The following is a 24,486-nucleotide window of genomic DNA, read 5'->3' as shown; positions in this document are numbered from 1 at the left end:
GTCACGTGACCGCTTGAGCATCACATGACTGCCTCACTTTTGACGGACGCGGAAGTGGAAACACTAGCTAAAGTAAAAACACAAAGCTGCGGCACAAACGACTGTACAGTAAACGATGTACGACGAATATTATCTAGAGCTCAGTGAAAACCCCGTGCAGTTTGAGAACGCATCCAGCGTCAACAATGTGTTTTTCGACGAGGCGAATAAACAGGTGAGGACACGTTAAATATTTTGAGGTGTAAAAATTATATGACATTATAAAGCGATATCATGGCTGTGTCTCAAAATCTAGACAGTGTCTATGTCTTCCTAGACAGCATTTTTGGGCAACATAGTCGCATTTTGAATGCTGTCTCGATGGGCACAGTCATAATGTAACTGTTAGATGTACATAAATGCTTCCATAAAACTTAATAACAAATGATTAGAGTGGCACTTAAATGTACTATGCAGTGGTCTTCCAAAGTTCAATGCATGGAAATGACCTTTTAATGCATTAAATACATAACTGAATTAGCCTATGTTTATGAATATATTGACATTTAGATGCATGTTAATGACTGTAACCCTGTTTTTCAGTAACTTTCTGTCGTGTATTTTAGTCACCGTGTTTATGGTTGTTTGGGATAAAATGTAGTGATGTGCTATACAGTGGTGTCAAATGATACTTTTCTATACACTGTGGTATTGAATGATTGCTCAGTTGTAACTTATGCTTTCTGAGTATGATAGTTGGTGTTTTGTGTGATTTCAGGTGTTTGCGGTACGATCTGGTGGGGCCACAGGTGTTGTGGTTAAAGGGCCAGATGACAAGAGCTCAGTGGCTTTCAGGTAAGTCCCCTAGATTTTATTTATATGCATCATGCAAAAATCTGTGTAATTTTAGAATTATTTATTTTATATAGTATTTGTTAATATTTTGAATGATTTTTTAAATTTTTATATTAAGTTTTTAAAGTAATTCCATGCACTTTTAATTATTTTTTAAATCTTTATATTTAGGTTTAATTTATTTTGATTTCAATTTTAGTTTTAGTCATTTTAATACATAAGTTTAACTTTTATTTAAATTAAATTCGTAGTTTTATTTTAAATGTTTAAGTTTATTTTTAAGTTTAGGGTTTTCATCTAATATTTGTATTTAAATGTTATGTTAGCTTTATTTAAATTACTGAAAATGTTTTTTTTTTTACATTAGTTTTTAGATTTAGTTAACAATAACAACATTGGTAAGCATAAACTGTGTTTCATTTGACAGAATGGATGACAAAGGAGAGGTGAAGTGTATCAAATTCTCATTGGGGAACAAAATCTTAGCTGTGCAGCGCACTACAAAATCAGTTGTAAGTATAATTGATGGCTGCTGTCGCAATAAATGCAGTTGTTGTGCACAGTGAATTTCTTTCTTTTTCTTTTTTTAGGATTTCATGAACTTCATTCCTGACTATCCACACTTGGAATTTTCCCATGAGTGCAAGGTACATCCCTACACAAACAGGAGATTGACTATAATTAATTAAATAGTTAATTAATGTACGCATGTATGTATGTACAGTTGTGTTCAAAATAGTAGCAGTCCAACATAACTAACCAGATCAATCACTGTTTTTGGTAGAAATTATATTTCTACATGGCAAATATTTTACTAGTTGGTGTGGTAGAGTAATATTTCAAAAGAATAGCGTACTTTGATTAAGAAGTTGATTAGAGAGGGGAAAACATCTAAATAAGTGCAGAAAATGATAGTCTGCTCACTAAAATGATATCAAATGTTTTGATTTAGAGTAGAATGTGCAATGTTCCCAATGCATTTGTGTGTATTGAAGTAAAAGTTATTATAAGGATTTTGAGCTTTACTCACTTTTTTTAAACACACTGCTATTATTTTGAACACAACTGTTTGTATAAACTACTAATCAAAAGTTTGGGGTCAGTAAGATTTTATTCAGTAAGAATAAAAAGTGTTTTATTCAGAAAGGATGCATTAAATAGCATAAAATTATAATGTTACAAATGAATGCTGTTCTTTTGAGCTTCCTATTTATCAAAACAAATTAACCATGCTTTCCACAAAACTATTAAACAACTGTTTTCAAGATAATGCTAATTCTAATAAATGTTTCCTGAGACCGATTTCTGAAGGATCATGTGACACTAAAGACTGCTGAAAATTCAGCTTTGCATCACAGGAATAAATTACATTTTAAAATATATCCAAATAGAAAACAGTTATTTTAAATTCTAAAAATATTTCACAATATTACTGTTTTTACTTAATTTTTGATCAAATAAATTAAGCCTTAAATCATAAAAGACTTACTTACTGAAAAATCTTTCTGACCCAAAACTTGTGGAACTTTGATAATGCACTGTATTTTATTTTATTTTATTTATTTATTTATTTTGCAGACGAAGAATGCCAGTATTCTCGGATTTTGTTGGACCAACTGGAACGAGATTGTGTTTGTTACTGATCAGGGAATAGAATTTTATCAGGTGGGGTGACACCTTACATCAGTTCAGTAAATTGATTGAAGTATTTTGTATTTTTATTTTTTTCAACAAAACAAGTCGTTCTTTCTACCAAAGGTAAACAGAATCTTTTGTTTTTCCTCTGTTTCAGGTGCTGCCTGATAAACGAACCCTGAAGCTCTTAAAGAGCCAGAGCATCAATGTGAACTGGTACATGTATTGCCCAGAGACGGCCGTTCTTCTCCTTTCCACCACTGTGCAGGGTAATGTGCTGCAGCCATTTGCTTTCAAGGTGAGTTTGATGTCTTATTGTTTAATGTTGATGGAAAGCATGCAAGAGTTTTGCATCTGCAGACGTCCTACCACAAGAGGGCAACAGTCACTCTGATTCTAGATTATTACGTCTCAAAACATACTGCTCTAATCCTAACATTACTTTCTCTAGACTGCGACCATGTCAAAGATGTCCAAGTTTGAGATTGAACTGCCAGCGGTGCCCAAACCAGCCAAACTCAGCCTTTCTGAACGTGACATCGCTATGGCTACAATGTAAGACATGTGTATGAACACCTGAGACAACACTAGACATCTAAATCTGAACAAATATCTTCCTGCAAATGATGTGTTGGTTAGTAGTAGTCCAGCAGTTACACTCTTTCTCTCAACTGTAGTTATGATCAGCTCTATGTGATGTATCTGAAGCATCACTCCAGAACCACCAACAGTCCGGGAGCCGAGGTGGTCCTTTATCATCTGCCCAGGTACAATAGATAAGTTACTGTCCCATAAAAATCATTATGCTTTTACAATATGCAGATCTATTTTTGAGCGTTTTCATTTTTTTAAACCTGTTCCTTCTTTCTTTTAACTGTAGAGAAGGCACATGTAAGAAGTCTCATGTGCTCAAACTAAACACCACGGGCAAGTTTGCGCTAAACGTGGTGGATAATCTAGTTGTGGTGCACCATCAGAGCTCACAGGTGAGTTTGACAAGTGTTCAAACTGCTAATCACATGATATCAATGCATTTGTGGAGTTCATTATGATGTACATAATAAACTAGCCACTAACAATATGCTTTGCTAGTCCTCTGGCATTCACATTATTTTATTTTATTTTATTTTATTATTTTATAGTATGTGGAATGCACCGATATTAAAATTCAGGTTGATATCAATTTTATTTTGTCTGAATAAATAAAAAATAGTACATTTAAGCATCACAGCATTAAAAAGTATTGTCTATAAACTGATATTCATTTTGAGATTTGATGACGATTACAGTTAGCAATGTTATTAAATCATTAGTGGTTTTAAAGATCAACTTAAAGTGAAGGTTAAATGACGTCAGATGTAATCTACATGAAAAATTAGAGGAAAGTAAATATATATATATATGTGACCCTGGACCACAAAACCAGTCTTAAGTGTCAATTTTTCGAAATTGAGATTTATACAGCATCTGAAAGCTGAATAAATAAGCTTTCCTTTGATGTATGGTTTGTTAGGATCGGATCATATTTGGCCGAGATACAACTATTTGAAAATCTGGAATCTGAGGGTGCAAAAAAATCTAAATATTGAGAAAATCGCTTTTAAAGTTGTCCAAATGAATTCTTAGCAATGCATATTACAAAAACGACGTTTTGATATATTTACAGTAGTAAATTTACAAAATATCTTCATGAAATGTGATCTTTACTTAATATACTAATGATTTTTGGCATAAAAGAAAAATCTATCATTTTGACCCATACAGTGTATTTTTGGCTATTGCTACAAATATACCCCAGCGACTTAAGACTGGTTTTGTGGTCCAGGGTCACGTGTGTGTGTATGTATGCATAATATAATGCATCCCTAATAAATATGTAATAGTAGGATATAACCTTATCAGCAAACCTGCTTAAAATGAAGGTCTGATCTGATTTGAACCTCGTTTGAAATACTTATATCTTTTTGTATTTCAGACTTCACTAATTTATGATATAAAACTGAGGGAATTAGATGGTGCATTAAATGTGCATCAGCCTGTGCTTCCTGCTCAATCCATCAACCCCTACAAGATTCCTCATTCAGGTGACTTGTAATTCATTTATACAGCGACACCACACTTTTGATGATAAACTATACCAGAAATCCAAGCTTTATGTACCTGTTTGGCTGCTTCTGTAAGTACTGCTTCTCTGAGAGTGTAAGGAACCTAATCTTTTTTTCGGCACCCTTACAGGACCTGCGGCCGCTCCAAGTCAGGCCCCAGTGCCCTGTGAACTTTGTATCCTTACAGTTGAACTGTGAAATGTACCATATGTTCAAATGTGAAATATACCATATTTACCTGCCCTTCTCAAACTTTTCCTTAACATTCAAGACTCATCTTCCTGGAGTGTTTTTCAACCAGATATCATCATCAGTGCCAGTGAAGGTACTTTACTAAACAATGCACAAATGAAATCCAATTTGGCGTGACGGAGAGTGATTATACGTTCTCTGTTTGGCAGGATATTTGTGGTACCTCCAGGTGAAGCTCCAGCCCACACTGAATCTCCTGCAGGATAAAGGCAAACTCATGGACTTCCTGTTGCGGAGACGAGACTGCAAAATGGTCATCTTGTCTGTATGCTCGCAAAGTAAGCAACAGATTGCTCTATAATGAAAATGCATTATAAAATAACGCTCCAAAAAAGGAAAATGCCTGTTAGAGTAAGATATGATATATTAGATATTAGGATAATATTTAATGAACGGATGTCTTGTTCCTCAGTGCTTACTGGAGGAGATAAAGGGAACCTGTCTGTGGTGGCCACAGTGTTTGATAAACTCAACCAAGTGTACAAAGAGTACCTGGATGCAGAGCAAGCGTATACTGCGGTCGGTTACAGATTGTTTTATTATGCTGTAGTTTCTATATATGAATGTAGTATTTATAGAAACTGTTTTAATTATATTTTTGGCTTGTTTTCCTCTCTCCTCAGGCTATGGAATCAGGGCCCAGTCGCTCCAGCACTTCATATAAAAGGCCGGTCCGGACTCAGGCGGTGATAGACCAGTCAGACATGTACACACACGTGCTGTCTGACTTCACTGAGAAGAAGGTAAACAAGCATTGTATTTATGCAATGCAGATGCAATTGTTTTAACTATGTGCATTTTTTCTCAGTTATGTAGGTCTCAGATATCTCTGTCTGAAGGATTGTAATGAATGGATTGCTATTTCGTATTCTAATGCTACAAATTGTCTTGTTTGAACAGGGAGTGAAACATAAGTTCATCATTGCAGTTCTCATGGAGTACATTCGTTCTCTTAACCAGTTTCAGATTCCTGTTCAGGTATGAACACAACAAGGTCTTAAAAGGAATAGTTCACCAGAAAATGTACTCATCCTCAGACCATCCAAGAATTAGATGAGTTTGTTTCTTCATCAGTACAGATTTGGAGAAATTTAGGATGCTTTTGCTCCCCAATGGATCCTCTGCAGTGGATGGGTGCCGTCAGAATGAGAGTCCGAGCTGATAAAAACATCACAATAACCCAATAAGTAATTCACATGACTCCAGTCCATCAATTACAGTCTTGTGAAGAACCGTGTTTGTAAGAAACAAATCCATCAATTAGATATCTTAACTTGAAACCGTCCGTAATAAGTAAAAATGCTTCCTCCAGTGAAAAAGTCCATCTCCTGTTGTCCTCTCACATCAAAATCCACCATCATATTTGTTTACAACTGTTGATCTGTTGTATATTTCATTTCATTTATTTTATTTAATCAGGGACAATGCACATTAATAGTACATACAATATGTAAAATGCGCCAGATTTAGCCAACACTGGCTAATTTTCATCTGTAGTTCCTTTTGGCAGGTTGATATTGTACTTATTTTTTTTTTACAAACACACAGCTTTTCACTTCACTTCACGAGATGTTAACTGATGGTCTGGCGTCGTATGGATTGCTTGTGGATTATTGTGATGTTTTTATCAGCTGTTTGGACTCTCATTCTGACGGCACCCATTCACTGCAGAGGATCCATTGGTGAGCAAGTGATGTAATTTTTGGGTGAACTATTCCTCTTTTTTTTACCTTTGAACTTTGTCCATTTGAGAAATCAGGATATCTTACCTACAATCAGAGCTGAAAATCTTTTGAAAGGATCTTTAACATGTAAACATTGCAAAGCCTTAAACATAGGTAGTAGTTTCACAGGTTGGCATGTCTGAAACATTCATTCCATTAGTAAGCTCTGGTGTAACTAAATTATATCCCAGGTTCACCTTCACCTGACCCAGGTGTTGGGGCTTGTTGGATGTTTTGCTTGGCGTTTCAGTTGCTTAGACACATTCTGCTTTGAGCGTCTGCAGTAACTGATGATAATCTTTGCTGTGGCCTCCAGCATCACACTTCACCCTTCAACATCTTTTATATTGAGGGCGTTCCTTAAACTATGCCTTTGAACAAAATATGTGGGAATATTAGCAATGTAGTTGTTCACTTGTTATCTGACATTTAGGAGATACTTCACATTCAGTGTGACTTACACCACCGCAGGTTCAAATCAGGAATTTGGATGTTAAAACTATATAATTTTAAGCCACTCAAAAGAACAAATTGACTTGAATAAAAGATTAGTTCATTTTTATGAAACGGATGAAACGAGAGTTAGTCAGATGATCTGAATAGTTTTAAAATAAAAAATGGAAAATGTACAAAAAATATGAAATATTTTATTTGTTTACTTGCAACTTAGTGACCATTAACCAACATCAGAGAACCATGAACATGCAAATGTGTTGTTAAATTGAAATATTTAAAGGGATAGTTCACCCAAAAATGAAAATTTACTCACCATCATGTCGTTCCAAAACGAATGAGTTTCTTTCTTATGTTGAACATAAAAGAAGATATTTTGAAGAAGGCTGGTTGATGGTCCCCATTGACGTCCATAGTATTTCTTTCCCTACTGTGGAAGTCAATGTGGAGCAACAACTGTTTGGCTCAGCTAAGATAAATTAGGATCACTGCTCAATGTTGTTATTCTTACCTAAAACTAAAACTATTAAAAATAATTTTCATTAATTGAAATTAAGTTGAAATGAAAGAAATATAAATATTAGACAATAACCTAAACGAACATTACAATGACTGGCAACTAACCGAAATTAAATTTAAGCTGAAGCACTGAAAATATTAAAACTAAAATATAAACTTTAGAAAGTTAAAGTTTTAAAACAAAGTTTTAGAAAATCTAGTGAAAACGACAAAAGCACATGAGAATGTTACTGAAACTTAAAGTAATATTGAAAATATTGAAAAATTTTAAATAAAAGCCAATTCAAAATATGAAAAATATATTTAAATATACTGTGATAGTATATAAATAATACTAAAGTTACAGGTCCAGCATTAACGTGTTACACATATTTTGACAAGTAATATTAAGTTTAAAACTAATATGGTATAATAAGGCTTAGAATTCATATTAACTTTTTATATACATATATAAAGCTTTTAAAAATGCTTGTTTTCTTTTTATAGTGTTCGGTTTGAGTATGTTTTTTTTTTTTCAGAATTTAATGTTACATTTGCATTATTTAGTAAAGAATCATAGTAGAGTTGAACTGCATAGTTGTAGTACAGTATACATTGACTTCTCATCTTTATTTTCCCTTTCCAGCATTATTTGTATGAGCTAGTCATCAAAACTCTGGTCCAGCACAACCTCTTCTACATGCTGCACCAATTTCTTCAGTATCACGTCCTGAGCGACTCCAAACCACTGGTGAGTTTACAGTCTAACTCAGTTTCTTAAACTAGAACTTTCATTTATGTGCATTCCTCTGGTCTGGAAAACTCTATGAAGCTTTGCTTCACTAAGAACTTCATAATAATGTTTCTAGGCCTGTCTGCTGCTGTCTCTGGAGAGCACATATCCACCTGCTCACCAGCTCTCTCTGGACATGCTGAAGGTAAAAAAAATAACCGGTTTACACTCGCATGCATGTTCAGTGCTGATGATTGAAGCTTCATTTTGCCTGTTGCTGTTGATCTGGAGTGATCCACACGTGTTTGTTTGTGTTTTTCAGAGGCTCTCCACTGCTAATGATGAGATCGTGGAGGTTCTTCTGTCCAAGCAGCAGGTTTTGGGCGCTCTGCGTTTCATTCGAAGCGTCGGCGCCCACGATAACGTCTCCGCTCGGAAGTTTCTGGACGCCGCACGGCAAACAAACGACACCATGTTGTTCTACACCATCTTCCGCTTCTTCGAGCAGAGGAATATGCGGTTGCGTGGTAATCCTGGTTTCAACCAAGGTAAGTGATTTTGATGAATGAAATGGAGTTTGTGTTCACGAAATGGGCTGAACATCAAAATCAAACAAACCAGGGTGTAAAGATATACTTCGTTTTCATTGATTGGAGCAGAAGACATCATCACATGAGTGGACTTCCTCTGACATGATCTTCCTGTTTTAGGAGAGCACTGTGAGGAGCATGTGGCCTACTTTAAGCAAGTGTATGGAGAGAACGCTTTGATGAAACAAGCCACGGCATGAAAGACTACAGTAACAACAGGAACAATGGTTTATCCAGGAAATGAAAACCTTATGGAGCTCACATGAACAGTTGAGAGAGACGCTTTATCTTCTTATATGCATGTTTGCCATGAAGTACAGATGGTTTTAGCAGGATAAAGCGGTAACAGTATTCGGTATTTGAATGGAGAATTACTAATATCGCCACAATGCAAAAGAGTGCTCAACTAGCTGGTCTGTACTGTATGTATGAATGCTGATCATGTATATATTTTTAAAAAGAAATCTCTAGCTTTTACAGTGTGTATATAATAAATATAATATGTACATATATGTAATATGCTTTGTTTAAAGAAATGAATGAATGGGCCAAGCACTGGAACAAGTCAAGGCGATTGTTTTCGGTTCGTCATTTTTGGCGTGATGATAATCTACGGAAATGATTCAACCCTTCCACCCAGAGGCGTATGGGATTGGTAATTATTCGTTTCTGTGCTAGCTGTAAGTTAGGAGTCATTCTAAAATTTAGGGTACATGTTTTTTCTAACAATTTTCTTCAGAAATATTTTATCCATTATGAGAATACGTGCTTATTTTGTGCAACCTGTTTTTCGGTTCGCTTGAAATTTGCCTTTATGACCCTAAAATTACAGTTTTTTTGAGTTCAGCCCAATGAATAAAACATTGAAGTCAAGATTATTTATTTCTACAATCTAAATACCTTAAACTGATTGAGTTTAAATTTCATTTTCTTTTAAATAAGAACATATTTCATTTCTCTCATGTCCACGAAAATTCTGTCAACTATGTTACTAACCAAACGCCCCCTTGAAAACTAAAAATTGGTTCTTCACAAAACGATGTGACCAGCATCATGTGATGTCACCAACTTTGTCTTAATTTTATCTCTGTACATTATGGTTAATATTTTAATGATTTTCATTCAAATAAATATTAAAATCGAGGTCAACCTGTTTGATAATTTTGTGTCAAAATGATGAAATTGTCAACTATGTTACCCGTCAACCCATACAGTTTGTCCGTAACACAGTTGACAAACTCAAAAAAAACTATTTTTTTCTTAATAATATTAAAATTCTCAAGCTTGGCAACTAGCAGATAAGTTACATTGATGAAATATCAACTGAAGCTAACAGTTATTTTATTGAGAAAGCATATCGTTTTTAAAATTTCAGTTTTGTTTCCTGATGAGAAATGTATCCTAAATTACGGACTGTACTTTCTGTCTAACCAGACTTTTTCTGGCAATGGACCCTTTTCACATTTCCGGGGCTTTCAGAAGTCATCATAGTTTGGTAATTGTTTCTATAGTGGTGAATGGAAATTAAAACAAATATTTTTGTCTTGCTGTTTGCAAAAGAAAAAAAATCCACAATATCATTTATATCCACAGCCGGTGTATTAGAAACACGTAACTAGTTTTGAGTAATTTAACGACAAGGTAAGAAAGCAAGTATAGTATAATATATGTACACAATTTTTTTTTTAATAAAAAAAAAAATTGCTAGATGTTAATAATATCTGGAAATTAGCCTTGTCATAGTCCATTGTGCGTCGTTGTTGTTTTTTTTTTAAACACATAAAATACCTTTATGGAATTGGCACATCACAAGATTTTTCACATTTCAACACAATTTAATAACACTGCAAATGTAACAATTTAAACCACATTTTAAACCTACAAATCCTAAAAGTGACATTCACAGGTATGTAATATAGTAAATCTCAGGAGGATTGTGCTACATGAAGTATATTTACTATTTACTAAATGTGGTCTGTGCAGTATCTCACAGTGACGTAGAACAGGTTTCACAGTCAAAACTTACATTTTAAGACTTCTTTGTGAATATATTCAGCATTTTTGGGCAATGAAGTGGATGTGGCCAAAAATTTTTAAGTAACACTCAAGTATTCAATATTAATGGGATCCTGTAGAGTTAAAAAAATCATAACGGCCTGTTTTTTTTCCTGAAATTTAGAAGTAGATTGTGCACACTTGCACACTTGGGTGAATGTGTCACAGGGGACAGAAAACAAGCAGTCTGATTTGTTAACTCAGCCATTTAAAGCAGAATGAGAAAGTATTACGACAGTCTTTTAACATCAAAAAGCCTTTTAGCCCAATAGTGTTTCTTTCAATTAATATAACAGTTGTTAAATTATTAAAACCAAATGTGAACTCTCGCTTGAAAAATTAATTAGTGGGTCCATTAAGTGCAGTCCAGGGTTAAAGGTCAGTGTTTGTATGACGGCAGGTAGCTTTTATGTACATTTACATTGTGTTTGTGAATTTTATGTCGTGGACATAATGACATACATGTTCACAGTGCACATTGTTATATTTACAAACATTTCTGTTGTTACTCAGGCAGTTATTACGGTACAAATGAGAGATTTTCACACTTGAATATTTGAATAGAGTATTCCATGCACATTCCTCCCTTCCTTCCAGCCTTCTCCCGTCTGGTATGTAACAATAAAATGAATTTCTTGAATATCGCATTTCATTTGGAATTACACTACCGTTCAAAGGTTTGGGGTCGGTAAGATTATTTTAATGTTTTCAAATGAAATCTCTTATGCTCACAAGGGTGCATTTACTTGATCAACAATACAATAAAAACAGTAATATTGCAAAATATTACTGCAATTTAAAATAATAGTTTACTATTTGAATATGTTTTAAAATGTACTTTATTCCTGTGATGCAAAGCTGAATTTTCAGCATCATTACTCCAGTCTTCAGTGTCACATGATCCTTCAGAAATCATTCTAATATGCTGATTTACTGCTCAAGAAACATTTCTGATTATCAATACAAGGAGAAAAGGAACTGCAAGAAAAAACTCTGAATCATGAGATACAAACTCCAACACTTTGGAAAAAGTCCCAAGTGTGAGGTTTAATAAATAATCATTTATAATAATAAATAATAATGAATACGTACTAACCCCAAACTTTTTGAACGTTGTAGATTGCGGAAGTAAAATGGGGGTTGCGACTCGATTGGTGTTTCTTGTTGACTTTTCCAATTGCCTATTTTCACCGACAAGTTGTTACAAAATCCAATCTATCTTATTTGGCTTGTAAACTCAGGGTTTACAAATACTGTACTACCCGACGTTAATTACTAAATCGGCGTAAAAATGATGACAGTTTAACTATATGAAGTATTAACAGCTCGATTAAGTTTTGGTTCAATAAATTAAGCTACATCAGACAACAACATTCATCAAAAGCATCAACTATTAGCCATATTACACAGAAATACTGCAATGTGCTCTAGCTTGACATTCAACACATTACTCACAGCTTCATGTCTACCACACCCCTTTAAGAACGAGTTCATTGTGGCAGTCGCCTTCAAGCATATCCGGACCTGACGTCCTCCCTGTTCTTAAACTAGCTGCAATACTCCCAGAAGTTCAAGCAGTGCAATTCACGCTTTCATCCCGTTGATCTAACGTACGTGAGACTGCATGGCTGTGCTGAGCCCCAGGTAGTGTAAGTTCTCCGTCGCGGGGAGGAAAAGAACGTCGGTGGTGGACGAGGGCAGGAAGTTGTGCTGGTAGTCGGGGTTATCGAGGCTGGCACCGGGGGAGCGGGGGAGAGTAGTGCAGGAGGTGTTTAGGTACTCCGGCCCGTCGGGTTTACAGCTGTACGTGTCTATATATCCGTTTTCTGTCTGTCCACGGGCCGGACCCTCGTAGTTTGGGTTTATCATATTGCTTGTTGTGGTCACATCCTGGTTAATGTACTCTGTGGGAAACAGAACATAAAATGTGCTTAGGAAAGCAAAATGAATTGAATGTGAGCACTAGAACATGACTTGATTGTCTTTTTTATATTCATATTTGTAATATTATTTTTTTATTATTATTTAAATTTAGGTTGCCTTTTAAAAACTGGCCAGAGACAACAGATAATATAAATAAAATCAATGTCAGTATGATAACTCAATTTAAAATAAATAAATAAATCATGAAATAATTATTTTTAAAATAAATTGAACAAAAACTGAATATTTTACTATTATACATAATATACTACATCTCATAAAAAGTAGAAAACCAATTAACTAAATCAATTTAAATATAAATATTAGATGAAAAACTTTTAAAAAATTAGAAATGCAGAACTTATCACTAAAACTGAAAAATGTATTAAAACTACATAGACATTTAAATAATAATAATAAAAATGACAATAATATATAAATAATACAATTTATTATAATATAATATAATATAATATAATAAAAGCTCATTAAATTCATGGTAATACCTGGCAGCATGAGGTCTTTAAGCGTGGGGTCTGTAATGTAGCGTAACATCACACCATTCGTGTAGTTGTCCTTAAAACAACACACAAAAAAATCAATCATATCTGATGAAGTGTACTTGGCTAATAACATTATAAATGATGATAATGTTCCATTTAAGGAGATACTGACTGCTGCATTGTGACACTGAGGCGTTGGTGGTGGTTGTGATTGGTTGAAGAATCGTTTGTTGGGCAGCAGGTATTCCTCCGCATCTACCACACCATCCATATCTTCTGTGCAGATCCATGACATGTAGAACTTTGAATCTGTCGGGCTGGGCTGGTACATGTGATCATCTCCCTGTGTATAATGCCAAATTTCAATAATTCATTTTTAATATATATAAACTAATACAATTAAATTAAATAGACTTATAAATAATGAAAATAAAATCAATATCAGTATAATAAATCAACAATTTTTTTTTTTTTTTTTACAAATTATAAGCAGAAAACCTACAAATAGCATGAATACATTACATTTGAAAATAATTTTCTTGCATTTTATTTTTTATTTATTTTGTGCCTTCATCAGCACCACATTGAAACACAAAAATAACGTCAGTGCAAGTTTTTTTTTTTTCTTCCTAAAAGGAATGCACAGATATTTTTTGTGAACTACCTGAATGACAAGGTAGCGAGATGGATCTCGGGCCATTTTTGAAAACTCTGCCACAAGTTCGCGAAAGTGAGGTCTGCTGTCAGCATCAATCATCCAGCCTAGATGTGGATATACATTTATGTCTTTGTTTTTCTCATGTTCATCTGAAATGTTTGTGTAATGCATAATTTGTAATGCTGTATTTTTTGTAACTTGAATACTTTTATTTATAGCCACATTATTGCTACCATTACAAGCCCTTTGAATGATTTTCTGTTCTATTCTGCTCTCGAATGCAACGTCAGCACTCACATTTGACCATGATCATATAGACATCTATAGTGCAGATGGACGGCTGTGGCAAACGCTCTCCCTTCTCCAGAATATCTGCAATCTCTCTGGCTGGGATTCCTTCGTACGGTTTGGATCCAAATGTCATCAGCTCCCACACAGTGACCCCTGAAGAAGTAATTAATTAAATTACACTTTTACAATAAGGTTTAATTTGTTATTGCAAGAAATATCATGAACTATCATTCACTTTATTACAGCATTTATTAGTCTGTGTTAAAGCTGATTTACTAAGGCCATCCAAGATGTACAGAACATGAGTTTGTTTCTTCATCAGAAGAGATTTTGAGAAATTTAGCATTATATCACTCGCTCACCAATGGATCCTCTGCAGTGAATGGGTGCCGTCAGAATGAGAGTCCAAACAGCTGATAAAAACATCACAATAATCCACACCACCCCAGTCCTCAATTAATGTCTTCTGAAGGGAAAAGCTGTGTGTTTGTTAGAAACAAATCTATCATTAAGACGTTTTTAACTTCAAACTGTTGCTTCCAGGTAAAATATGAGTCCTCTATTGATAATATTGCTTTCTCCAATGAAAAAGTCATTTTGCCTGAATCAGGTGAGCATTATGCAGAGATCAAGCACTTTTAACAAATAAAAACAGTCCAAAACAGTATATTATGAGAGGACAACAGAGGATAGACTTTTTCAATGCAGAAAGTGTTGTTATGGATTATGTACTGGTATTTTAGGCCAGTTTTAGCAAGTTAAAAACAAAGGTAAAAAATTTAATGATGGACTTATTTCTTACAAACATGCAGCTTTTCGCTTCACAAGTCATTAAATGATGGACTGGATTGGTGTGGATTATTGTGATGTTTTTATCAGCTGTTTGGACTCTCATTCTGACGGCACCCATTCACTGCAGAGAATGTTGGTGAGAATGTCTTAAGCAAATGAAATTTTTTGAGTGAACTATTACTTTAAATTTACACTCTTCTATGCTAATGTGCCTGTGATGTAAAATGCAGGTTTCTTTATATAATATGTAGTGATGAGCACTGACCATAACTCCAAACATCACTTTGATGAGTGTAAGTCCAGTGACGAATTGACTCTAGTGCCATCCACTTTATAGGCACCTAAGAATTTAGCAAAGGCAAATAAGTTAATTTTCCTGTAAATATCAACAAATATGTACATATGCTAATGCATTTCCATTTATTTCTTTTAAACTTAATGATTTTGAATCAGTGGACTGATGTGTGACATACTTTCCCTCCGTCAGAGTGGTATTCCTTCTCATCTGCACCCAGGAGTCTGGCCAGGCCAAAGTCAGTGATCTTCACATGGTTAGGAGTCTTCACCAGCACATTCCTGGCTGCTAAATCACGATGAACCAGGTGACGCTCCTCCAAGTAGTTCATTCCCTGTTGAGAAGGGTCAGAATGTTTTTGAATTCCAAGTACGCGCATAGATGTCAATGAATGCTGTGTGCATCCAATCAGTACTTTCAGACTCAGCACTTTCAGAATTGCTATTTTGTTGTTTTCCAGAAGAAATGCAGTGAATTTATTTATGAGAATGTTGTGGAAGCAGGAGCAGGAGTTTATTTATTTATACATAATATTTAACACATAAATATTTATTTATGTGCTTATTTATATGTACAAGGTTTATGCAAGATTCATACACTACCGTTCAAAATTTTGAGGTCACTAAGATACTATTAATACTTTTATTCAGCAAGGATGCATAAAAATGATGTGAAATGACAGTAAAGACATTTATAATGTTACAAAAGTTTTCTATTTCAAATAAATGTTTTTTGGGCACAACTGCTTTCAACATGGACTGGAGTAATAATGCTGAAAATTCAGCTTTGCATCACAGAAATAAATTACAATTTAAAATATACTAAAATAGAAAACCGTTATTTTAAATTGTAATGATATAAGAGACTTACACCTTTAAAGAGTAATCAGATTAATGCATCTTGTTTAAGTTTCTGTCCTGGTTAAAATGAATTATTGTTTCGTGAAAAATTGCAGCGATATATATATATATTTGTGGATATCAAGAGTTAAGCGGAGGACATTGAACTCACTTTGGCGATCTGCACACACCAGTTTAACAGAGTCTGCGAGCCGATATTGTCTTTATTCTCTCGAACATAATCCAGCAGGCAGCCGAAGGCCATGATCTGGGTTATGAGTTGGACGTTGGACGTGAGACATATTCCCAACAGACGACACACGTGAGAATGATCCACACCGGCCATCACATAGGCCTCCTGAAACGCCAAAATACAAGTTTTAAATGCAGGACAGTTGTTAATCATTAGTATAAATGACATGATACCCACATCTAAGATCTCTTTGTTGGCTTTGGGAGACGCGACCTCTCTCAAAACTTTGATAGCAACAGGAATTTTCACATCCTCACCCTCGGGGATCCACAAACCCTAGAAGAAAAGAAAGGAAAAGTAATATTTTTGGACATTTTTCTTAGAACTTTCATGTTGACTGAGGAATTTGATGTTCGCAACTTCTGTAATGTAACACATTCCAGGTAAAACAGTAAAGTCGTTTCAGAGGTAGAGCTATTTTTTATTTATTTTTAAATTAAAGATTACTTTTTTTCTTTGAAACATGGAGTCTGTTTTCATGTTGGAGTATAAAAAAAGATAATTGCATGTTTAATTCTAGGAATTGTTACATTATATGTGATTATTATTTATATACTATTATAGTATTTATTAATATTTTGAATTGCTTCTATTTTTTAATTTTAGTAATTGTTTTATATGCTTTGTCATTTTTATTAGTTTTTTTAAATATATTTCTGTTTAGCTTTATTGTATATTTATTTCAGTTCACCTAATATAACACCTAATGTGATTTTACATCTTGCTAATTTTAACCTTTATTTCTCAACTGCAGTAACAGGACAGTTTTTCCGTACTGATGAACCAATCATATTAATACCAGAAATGTGAATTAGCAAAGTGAGTATGGTCCATCTTGATGTTCTGTTGACACTTAATGACTTGGCTACAAATCTACAAAGCTTTATTAGGCCTGCTAAGTTACTGTAGTGTGCTTTGTATTCATAAATGTACCTTAAAGACGGTACCAAATGCTCCAGACCCAAGGACTTTTATTTTCTTCAGTTCTGTTTCCTTTAGAATGCGAAGGAGAGCCTGGTTGGGCGCTTCCCCACTGGGAGTCAGCGGTTCAACCAGCTGCAGAATGATGGAAATATAGTTTTATAGGGGGTTCATACATGATGTTTGACTTGTAATACATTTTTGTGGCTTACCTCTCTTTCCTGAAGCAGGCGGCGTAAGGTCCTCTTTCGTCGGATGTGTCTTCGGCGGAAGATGATGAAGACGAAAAGGAGGAGGACCATAATCAGCAGCATCCCTCCTACAATGCCAGCTGCCACTACAGGCATGTGAGAGCTAGAGAGAGGATATCAAGTCATTTACTGACATAAAAAACATTTAATATGAATCCTCTGAGCTTCAAGTCAGCCAATCAAAAAGCATTTACTTCCATATTGTAATGTATTTCTGAGTAAAACGGGATATTCAACAAGGAAACTTTAATTCAGAAAAAAAAAAATACATCTGAGATCAAATTTTTCATTCATTGTTGAATTGCTTGGATGCTAATGACTTTTATATGACTTCTGTTGTTAATGAAGTCTAGGAATAATAACCCCTAAACTACTGTACCCTTTCGGTTCACAACTTTCCAGTCCTGGTCCACTGCACCTATATTAACAGAAACATTTTAGTGTTAGTGGTGGTGTTGACATGCTCTGTAAAACTTTATTTTGTGACCCCATAATTATTTTGCATTTCTGCTTGTTTAAAACAAATAGACTCTGTTAACCATAAACCTATATATATATATATATATATATATAATTCATATTATTTAAATAATTTTACTTTAATCATTATCACCTAAGAAGGTTTCTTACCCTTGCGTGCAGTTAGCATGGCATGGCTGACACTGTCCATTTTTGTCTGGGTACGTCCAGACAAGCCTGTTATTAAGGCCTTGCACACCTTGGGCACACTGTGCCACACAGTGCGTCCCATCTTTGAAGTGAGCACACTCAGTACACTGATCAGCTCCCTAGAAAGAGAGATGCAGACAAAACAACATTCACACTGGAACCACTTACACATCTTACCATTTTTACTGTAATTTACACAATGATTTGGACATTTTCTGATGAAAATGTGAGTGATGGTAATCTGAGTGTTGCTCAAAATAGACTGCCAGACTAAAATCACAAGTCTAATGTATTAGAAAAGTAATAGCACACCTCTTCTCAACAAGCTGTGTGATTTTAGGCGTCATTGATGATTTACACCATTGAGTATAATGCTTTAGGTTTAGGGGTATGTTCAGATCCCTAGTTTGAGCAAGTGTGAGCAAGCATGACTAATAATGCAGTTTATATGGGAAACACTGACATACCGGCCCGTGGCAGCTTGGAGTCCCATTCAGGATCTTGCATTCAGGGTCACATTCCAAACACACATTCTCTGACATGTACTCACGGGAGTCTCTGTAGAAACATATAGAGTACAACAGTCAACACAGGTGAAAAACATTTCCGAAGTAAAAAGGAAATTGATGTTGGCTCCAATAGCCTTGTGGGCAGCGCGCCAACATACAGCGCTGTTATGCTACAGGCGTCCAGAGTTCGAATCCCGACTCAAGGACCTTTCCTGATCCTGCTCCCACTTTGCTTCCTGTCAGTTCTGATCTGTCCTATGGTAAAAATGCCAAAATTCCAAAATTTTTGGTGAAAAAAAAAAAATGCCAAAAAAGAAAATAGATTTTTAACAATAACTAACAAACCAATGAAGGCAGATCTACTATAAGCTTCGAGTTTGTTAATTAATGGTAAACGCTTTTGTTGATGATGTCATCGAGACTGCCTCACTATCTTGTCAAAATACTTTAATATCATTAAATATTATTCACCTTGTAGCTGGTAGTTTTGGTTCATGGCTTATAAGGCTTTAAAGGGATAGTTCACACACACAAAAAAAAAAAAATTCTGTCATTAATCCGAGAGTTCTCTGACCCTGCATAGACAGCAATGCAACTGAAATGTTCAAGGCCCTGAAAGGTAGTACGGACATCATTAAAATAGTCCATGTGACATCAGTGGTTCAACCGTAATTTTATGAAGCTTACGAGAAAAAGTTTCCAGAACAAAGTTCCCCTGCTGTCTATGCAGGGTAAGAAAGCTCTCGGATTTCATCAAAAATATCTTAATTTGTGTTCCGAAGATGAACAAAGGTCTTGCAGGTTTTGAACGACATGAGGGTAAGTAATTAATGACAGAATTTTTATTTTTGGGTGAACTATCCCTTTAACAATGTCTTTTTTTTTTTTAAATCTCTATTGGAAAAATGAATGGGAAAATACCAATGGTCGGCGCTAATGCACTCTATTAAGAGAAGTAGTCGCATGTAAACCCATGCATCTGCTAATATCTGAAAGATGCATATTAAATGCATTACTTTAACCAAAAATAAACTCTGTAATTTTTTATTCAGTATCATTTGTCAATGTTGCACTAGAAAATGAGCAGCAAATAACCTTCTTCAGTGGACTCTCTGTTGGACACTCACCCATCCAACAGGTTGCAGTGGCTGACACAGCGCCCCCTACGGCTGACATGCTGGCAGGAGACGCACATGGACGGCCCTGGACCCCAGCAGCCTTCCTCTCCACACATACTATCACAGGTACTGTTCTGCTGCTCTGAAGAGCACACGAGAGCTTTTGTTTGATTATACGAACTCTGTGACCTCACATGACCGAAATTGCTGGCCAACAAACAAGTTGCATAGAGCTAAAAACAAAAAATATTTGAATCCAGTCCCGTACCACAGCTGTGCATTGCTGCATTGTTTCCAGTTCGTATGCGCTGGTTCACTGATCTGAACAGCTTCGGCCAGTAGCTGCCTTCAACGTAACAGAGGCGGGGGTTGTTCTTGATCACCACGTCACCATCACTGATCTCCTTCAGCAAACGGAGGCCGAGATGATCCAGGTGCGGTATGTTCAAAGCTGCAAAACTGACGGTGCCACTGCATTTATAAGAGAGGTAAAGACAGAAACACTGTTTAAAGGTGAAAAGTATATTTTTCCATGATAAAAACAGGTTTAATATGCAAAGAAAACTAATTATTTGTAAGTTGACATGACGAAACTCACTGTTGTTTAGTTCTTCCTCTGATGATCTCCAGGTTTTCAAAGGGACTGAGGGAATTGAGGTGTTCAGGCCAGTCTTGGATCAACAGAAATCCTGAGAAAAAAATAGCACTGCTAAATAAGGCTTTAGTCAAAGACAAATGCCATTCATATGCCAAGATGGTGTATGAAATGTATATTTATACAACTAAAATAATATATATAAATATAATTTTACTTAAATATTAAATAATATATATGTGTGTGTGTGTGTGTATATATATATATATATATATATATATATATATATATATACATACAGTCATGGCCAAAAATATCGGCACCCTTGGTAGATATGATCAAAGAAGGCTGTGAAAATTTATCTGCATTTTATTAAAAAAATTCACAAGAATCTAACCTTTCATTGGATAATAAGAATTTAAAATGGGGGGAAATGTCATTATGAAATAAATGTTTTTCTCTAATACACATTGGACACAATTAATGTCACCCTTTTATTCAATACTTTTTGAAACCTCCATTTGCAAGTTTAACAGCTCTAAATGTTCTCCTGTAATGCCTGATGAGGTTAGAGAACACCTGACAAGAGATCAGAGACCATTCCTTCATCCAGAATCACTCCAGACCCTTTAGATTCCCAGCTCCATGTTGGTGCTTCTTCTTCAGTTCACCACTCATTTTCTGCAGGGCTCAGGTCAGAGGACTGGAATGGCCAGCAGAAGCTTGGTTCAGTGACCCATTTTTGTGTTGATTTTGAGGTTTGTGTTTGGATTATTGTACAGTTGGAAGATCCAAACATGGCCCATTATAAGATTTCTAACAGAGTCAGTCACTAATTGATTTTTTATCTGTTGGTATTTGATAGAATCCATGATGCCATGTGTCTAAACAAGATGTCCAGGAATATAGGCTCACAGCAGAAATATAGGCCCACAACATCAAAAATACAGCAGTATATTTCATTGTACACATGGGGTACTTTTTATCCCTGTGTTCACCAAACCCATCTTGAGTGTTTGCTGCTAAAAAGCTCATTTTTTTTAGTTTCATCGGACCATAGAAGCCAGTCCCATTTGAAGTTCCAGTCGTGTCTGATAACTGAATATGCTGGAGTTTGTTTTTGGATGAGCGAGGAGAATTTTTCTTGAAACCCTCCCAAACAACATGTGGTGATGTAGGTGCTGTTTGACAATTTTTTTAAGGTTTTCTGACCCCGAGACTCAACTATTTACTGCAATTCTCCAGCTGTGGTCCTTGGAGAGTCTTTAGCCACTCAAACTCTCCTTCTCACCGTGCATTAGGACGATATAGACACACGTCCTCTTCCAGGCAGTTTCCTAACATTTTATGTTGATTGGAAATTCTTAATTATTGCCCTGATGGTGGAAATGGGAATTTTCACTGCTCTAGCTCTTTTCTTAAAGCCACTTCACTAATTTGTGAAGCTTAATTATCTTTTGCTGCACATCAGAAATATATTCTTTGGTTTTTCTCATTGTGATGGATGATTAAGGGAATTTGGGCTTTGTTTTCCCTCCTATTTATATTTCTGTGAAACAGGAAGCCATGGCTGGATAATTTCATGTTCATAATCACCCTGGAGTGCTCAAAATTGTGAATATGAATGGGAATATACTTTAGATATTTTACTCATAAGAATTTCTAGGAGTGCCAATAATTGTGTCCAATCGTGTATTTGAGAAAAACATTTATTTCATAATGATATTTCCCCCCCATTTTAAATTCTTATTATCCAATGAAAGCTTAGATTTTTGTGATTTTTTTTAAATAAAAGATCAAAAGGATTAATAATGCAGATTAATTTTCACAGCCTTCTTTGAACATATTTACCAAGGGTGCGGATATTTTTGGCCATGACTTTATATATATATATATATATATATATATATATATATATATATATATATATATATATATATATATATAGCAATTACATACATATTATATAATGTTTAAGTAAAATAATATTATTTTAGAATAAAACAAGTATAATATAAATAATAATAATAATATTATATATATATATATATATATATATATATATTTAAATGTATGTATGTGTGTGTGTGTGTATGTATATAATTATAATTCAAATTATAATATAAATTATTTTACAACATATATGTGTGATTATACAAGTGCAAAATATATGCAAACACATATATGCAAACACATATATATATACACTGTGTGCAGAATTATTAGGCAAGTTGATATTCTGGTCATATTTTTTTTTCCAAGAACATTTTACCAATTCCAAACCACATCAATCTTAGTAACTGCTATCAATTTTGTATTTAATCATTTATAAGTGATATATAATTGCCCATGAAGGCTGAAAGTTAAAAACTCCTTATTTCAGGTGTGCAGAATTATTAGGCAGGTTTTCTTTTACAGATAAAATGAGCCAAAAATGAGATTGAACTTAAGAATAAAAGTAAAACAATTATTAAATGCCCATGAGAAGGATGCAATACTAATGCAATAATAGAATTAGCAAAGTTAAGGCATGACCACTGGGCAGCGAAATGCTCATTGGGTCAGCACGGTCAGTAAAAACAGGTGGAGAAGAAAAGACACCTTAACTGCACCATCATTTTCCAGAACTGCAACCTTCCTGGAGTCTCCAGAAGTGACTCTCACTTAATAAGAATAACATGCTGAAGTGTTGTGAAATACACGAAGACTGATTTTTTTTATAGGCTTTATGGACAGATAAGTTGAGAGTGACTCTTGAAGGACCAGCATCACATCCTCTTGTGCCACAAAATTTATCTTCCAGAATCTGGCAGTAAGTTTTAGGAGCTCATTTTTAATCAATCCTGCAAGACAGACTTTTCAGGATAGGAGATGAACTAAAATGAACTCCCAAAACTTACTGCCAGATTCTGGAAGATAAATTCTTCAAACAGTGGTACAAGAGGATGTGATGCTGGTCCTACAAGAGTCACTCACAACTTATCTGTCCATAAATCCTATACAAAATCAGTCTTCATGTATTTCACAACACTTCAGCATGTTATTCTTATTAAGTGAGGGCCATTTTAAAGAATTTTTTACCCAAGCAAAGTCTCTGAGAACCTGACACCTTGTAATTCTGGAGACTCCAGGAAGGTTGCAGTTCTGGAAAATGATGGTGCTGGAGACTAAATGGTTCCTGATGGTTTCTCACCTAATTCTTCACCTTAATTCTTAATTCTTTTGCAGTTAACATGTGTCTTTTCCTCTCCACCTGTTTTTTCTGACCTTTCTGACCCTGCCCAATGAGCATTTCGCTGCCCAACGGTCATGCCTTAACTTTGCTAATTCTATTATTGCATTAGTATTGCATCCTTCTCATGGGCATTTAATAATTTTATTAACTTTTATTCTTGAGTTCAATCTCTTTTTTGGCTAATTTTATCTGTAAAGGAAAACCTGCCTAATAATTCTGCACACCTGAAATTTTGAAAGTTTCTGACCATCAGCCTTCATGGACAATTATATATCACTTATAAATTATTAAATACAAAATCAATAGTAGTTATTAAGATTGATGTGGTTTGGAATTGGTAAAATGTTCTTGGAAAAAAAATATGACCAGAATATCAACTTGCCTAATAATTCTGCACACAGTGTAGTTTACCTGAAATTTCCTTCACTGTTTTGAAATAGTCGAGTTTTGCAGGGTCCATGCTTGGAGTATTTGTAAAAACATCCCTTGAAAATAATATTTATAACATTAGATTAAATGTATAGCATGAAAACAAGGTTGACTGATTTAGTCTGGAAGTAATCCATAAAATCTCACCCTTGAAAAGTCATCTGCATTATTGTAATGTGCCCATTTATTTTGGTGCAGTTGATAAATGAGTCAATGTTGGTCGCGTTGACTGCGATGGTGTTAACAAGCGTTCCTGTTCCAAGACCATTACAGACTAAAATAAAACATGTTCAAATTATTCAACATTTATTAGATATCCGTGTCAT

At 34.8% G+C, this 24,486-nt stretch overlaps 2 protein-coding genes across 3 annotated transcripts in view; one reads left to right on the top strand and one right to left on the bottom strand.

Moving 5' to 3' along the window:
* Positions 1-8: 8 nt before the first annotated feature.
* rmc1 (regulator of MON1-CCZ1) lies at positions 9-9,973 on the top strand. Its single transcript, XM_058765837.1, has 20 exons — positions 9-214; positions 758-834; positions 1,262-1,346; positions 1,425-1,481; positions 2,413-2,499; positions 2,627-2,767; positions 2,921-3,024; positions 3,147-3,236; positions 3,350-3,455; positions 4,445-4,553; positions 4,705-4,749; positions 4,846-4,899; positions 4,976-5,104; positions 5,239-5,345; positions 5,450-5,569; positions 5,727-5,804; positions 8,148-8,252; positions 8,371-8,439; positions 8,557-8,782; positions 8,945-9,973. The coding sequence occupies exons 1-20, from the start codon at positions 116-118 to the stop codon at positions 9,022-9,024; spliced, it is 1,968 nt and encodes a 655-aa protein (XP_058621820.1). The 5' UTR covers positions 9-115; the 3' UTR covers positions 9,025-9,973.
* A 132-nt stretch (positions 9,974-10,105) lies between these two features.
* The window catches only part of LOC131533491 (epidermal growth factor receptor-like), a 29,196-nt gene continuing 14,815 nt past the window's right edge, over positions 10,106-24,486 (bottom strand). The window contains exons 9-27 of one of the 2 annotated variants that reach the window (XM_058765836.1): positions 24,308-24,434; positions 24,143-24,216; positions 20,500-20,590; positions 20,170-20,372; positions 19,911-20,043; positions 18,742-18,832; positions 18,236-18,393; positions 17,985-18,023; positions 17,567-17,708; positions 17,367-17,489; positions 16,611-16,709; positions 16,353-16,538; positions 15,520-15,675; positions 15,312-15,387; positions 14,261-14,407; positions 13,970-14,067; positions 13,478-13,648; positions 13,309-13,378; positions 10,106-12,783 (exon numbers count right to left, since the gene is read on the bottom strand). In XM_058765836.1, coding sequence (XP_058621819.1) covers positions 12,485-12,783; positions 13,309-13,378; positions 13,478-13,648; positions 13,970-14,067; positions 14,261-14,407; positions 15,312-15,387; positions 15,520-15,675; positions 16,353-16,538; positions 16,611-16,709; positions 17,367-17,489; positions 17,567-17,708; positions 17,985-18,023; positions 18,236-18,393; positions 18,742-18,832; positions 19,911-20,043; positions 20,170-20,372; positions 20,500-20,590; positions 24,143-24,216; positions 24,308-24,434 — 2,483 coding nt within the window. In that variant the 3' untranslated portion in view covers positions 10,106-12,484. Of the gene's footprint in view, positions 12,784-13,308; positions 13,379-13,477; positions 13,649-13,969; positions 14,068-14,260; positions 14,408-15,311; positions 15,388-15,519; positions 15,676-16,352; positions 16,539-16,610; positions 16,710-17,366; positions 17,490-17,566; positions 17,709-17,984; positions 18,024-18,235; positions 18,394-18,741; positions 18,833-19,910; positions 20,044-20,169; positions 20,373-20,499; positions 20,591-24,142; positions 24,217-24,307; positions 24,435-24,486 lie in introns of those variants that run through there. The other variant, XR_009269130.1, reaches the window with a different exon arrangement.

The sequence above is a fragment of the Onychostoma macrolepis genome, chromosome 24, assembly GCF_012432095.1.
Source record: "Onychostoma macrolepis isolate SWU-2019 chromosome 24, ASM1243209v1, whole genome shotgun sequence".
NCBI classification, from domain to species: Eukaryota; Metazoa; Chordata; class Actinopteri; order Cypriniformes; family Cyprinidae; genus Onychostoma; species Onychostoma macrolepis.
The sequence above is the reverse complement of the archived record's forward strand: the minus strand, read 5'-3'. Positions and strand labels throughout refer to the sequence as shown.

Bases quoted from the DNA above. Each gene is read 5' to 3' on its own strand.
- rmc1 (XM_058765837.1), top strand. From the start codon at position 116: ATGTACGACGAATATTATCTAGAGCTCAGTGAAAACCCCGTGCAGTTT. The intron at 835-1,261 runs GTAAGTCCCCTA...TTCATTTGACAG, and splicing joins AAGAGCTCAGTGGCTTTCAG to AATGGATGACAAAGGAGAGG. The intron at 1,482-2,412 runs GTACATCCCTAC...TTTATTTTGCAG, and splicing joins AATTTTCCCATGAGTGCAAG to ACGAAGAATGCCAGTATTCT.